Source organism: Sinocyclocheilus grahami, unplaced genomic scaffold (assembly GCF_001515645.1).
Source record: "Sinocyclocheilus grahami isolate Dianchi unplaced genomic scaffold, SAMN03320097.WGS_v1.1 scaffold18914.1, whole genome shotgun sequence".
Lineage (NCBI taxonomy): Eukaryota > Metazoa > Chordata > Actinopteri > Cypriniformes > Cyprinidae > Sinocyclocheilus > Sinocyclocheilus grahami.
In genome coordinates, this window is record NW_015517358.1 from 2,361 (window position 1) to 3,597 (window position 1,237).

General features: G+C 40.1%; 1 protein-coding gene across 1 annotated transcript; it reads left to right on the top strand.

Moving 5' to 3' along the window:
- Window positions 1-400: 400 nt before the first annotated feature.
- On the top strand, window positions 401-1,208 carry LOC107579655 (caspase recruitment domain-containing protein 11-like; the record flags this gene model as incomplete). Its single annotated transcript, XM_016265460.1, has 3 exons — window positions 401-620; window positions 717-911; window positions 1,059-1,208. Coding segments are annotated over exons 1-3 (411 nt in total), but the record flags the coding sequence as incomplete, so codon positions are not given.
- Window positions 1,209-1,237: the final 29 nt, after the last annotated feature.

The window sequence follows — 1,237 nt, forward strand, 5'->3', positions numbered from 1 at the left end:
ACAATAAAAGAACATTTTAGTTAGTCTTGTATAGCTTACCAGCATCTCTCGTAACACTACAACCAAGTTTAATATGTGTGGAATGCTTGTCAAAGCCAGACATCCCACATTCCCAAATATATGTTAGTGTTTGTTTGTTTATTGACATGGAGAGTAATCCTTGTTTGAAAGTGTTGGTGTGCTATGGAAATTTCTGCTACAACAAAATGGAAATTTATGCTGTAGCAGAGCATTTTTCTTTGTAAATGATGAAGCTTTGTCTCTTCGACATGCAGGGAGCAAAGTTTGAGACACTGTTTAGAGTGGAATGATGGTCTGAGGGGTTGGTATTAATAAAGTGCTGAAAAGAAACCCTGCTACAAACTGTTGCTTTTAAATCTGTGAACAGTAAGGTTTCCTCTCAGGGTCATGCGATGCAATTTTGAGTGGTGCCATTTTGCTCTTTATTCTGTTGATGGGTTTAAATGAGAAATGTTTAATCTAATAATGCACAGTACCTGGAAGAGAAGGAGGACCTTGAATTGAAGTGCTCCACTTTGGTGAAGGACTGCGAAATGTACAAGAACCGCATGAATACGGTCATGGTGCAGCTGGAAGAAGTGGAACGTGAGCGGGACCAGGTTGAGTACTAATGTTCCTACTGATGACTTTGGTTTAGTTCATTTCTTGTTTCTTTAAAGGGCTATCGGTATAGTATAGTTTTCTCGGTCCCACAGGCTTTCAAGTCTAGAGATGATGCTCAATACCTTGTGTCTCAATGTCTGATTGACAAAGACAAGTACCGCAAGCAAATACGTGAGTTGGAAGAGAAGAGCGATGAACTTCAAATAGAAATCGTACGCAAAGAAGCCAAGATAGTCAACCTGGAGTGCAAACTGAGACGGACGGCCAAAGAAAATGGTTTGGATCAGGTGAGAAATTATCCGTGTGATTGAAAAGTTGAGTGTTTTTCCCCTTTGAAACTAGGTAATGTATATGTAATTTATCACCATATCAGTTATTGGCTGATTGGCTGTCACCATTGAGCATTTTATTTTATCATGATGTTTTCCCCTCAGAGTCTGCCACGAGACATTACTCCACTAATTATAGCTCAGCACTTTGGGCAACCTGATGTAAATACAGGAGGACCTTCAGAGGACTCCGGAGAAGACACTGTTGATGATCAAGAGCCTAAGCTCCAACGCAGAAGTAACCTTAAGGGCAGAGTACGTACAAACTCGAAGCTATTTTTTTT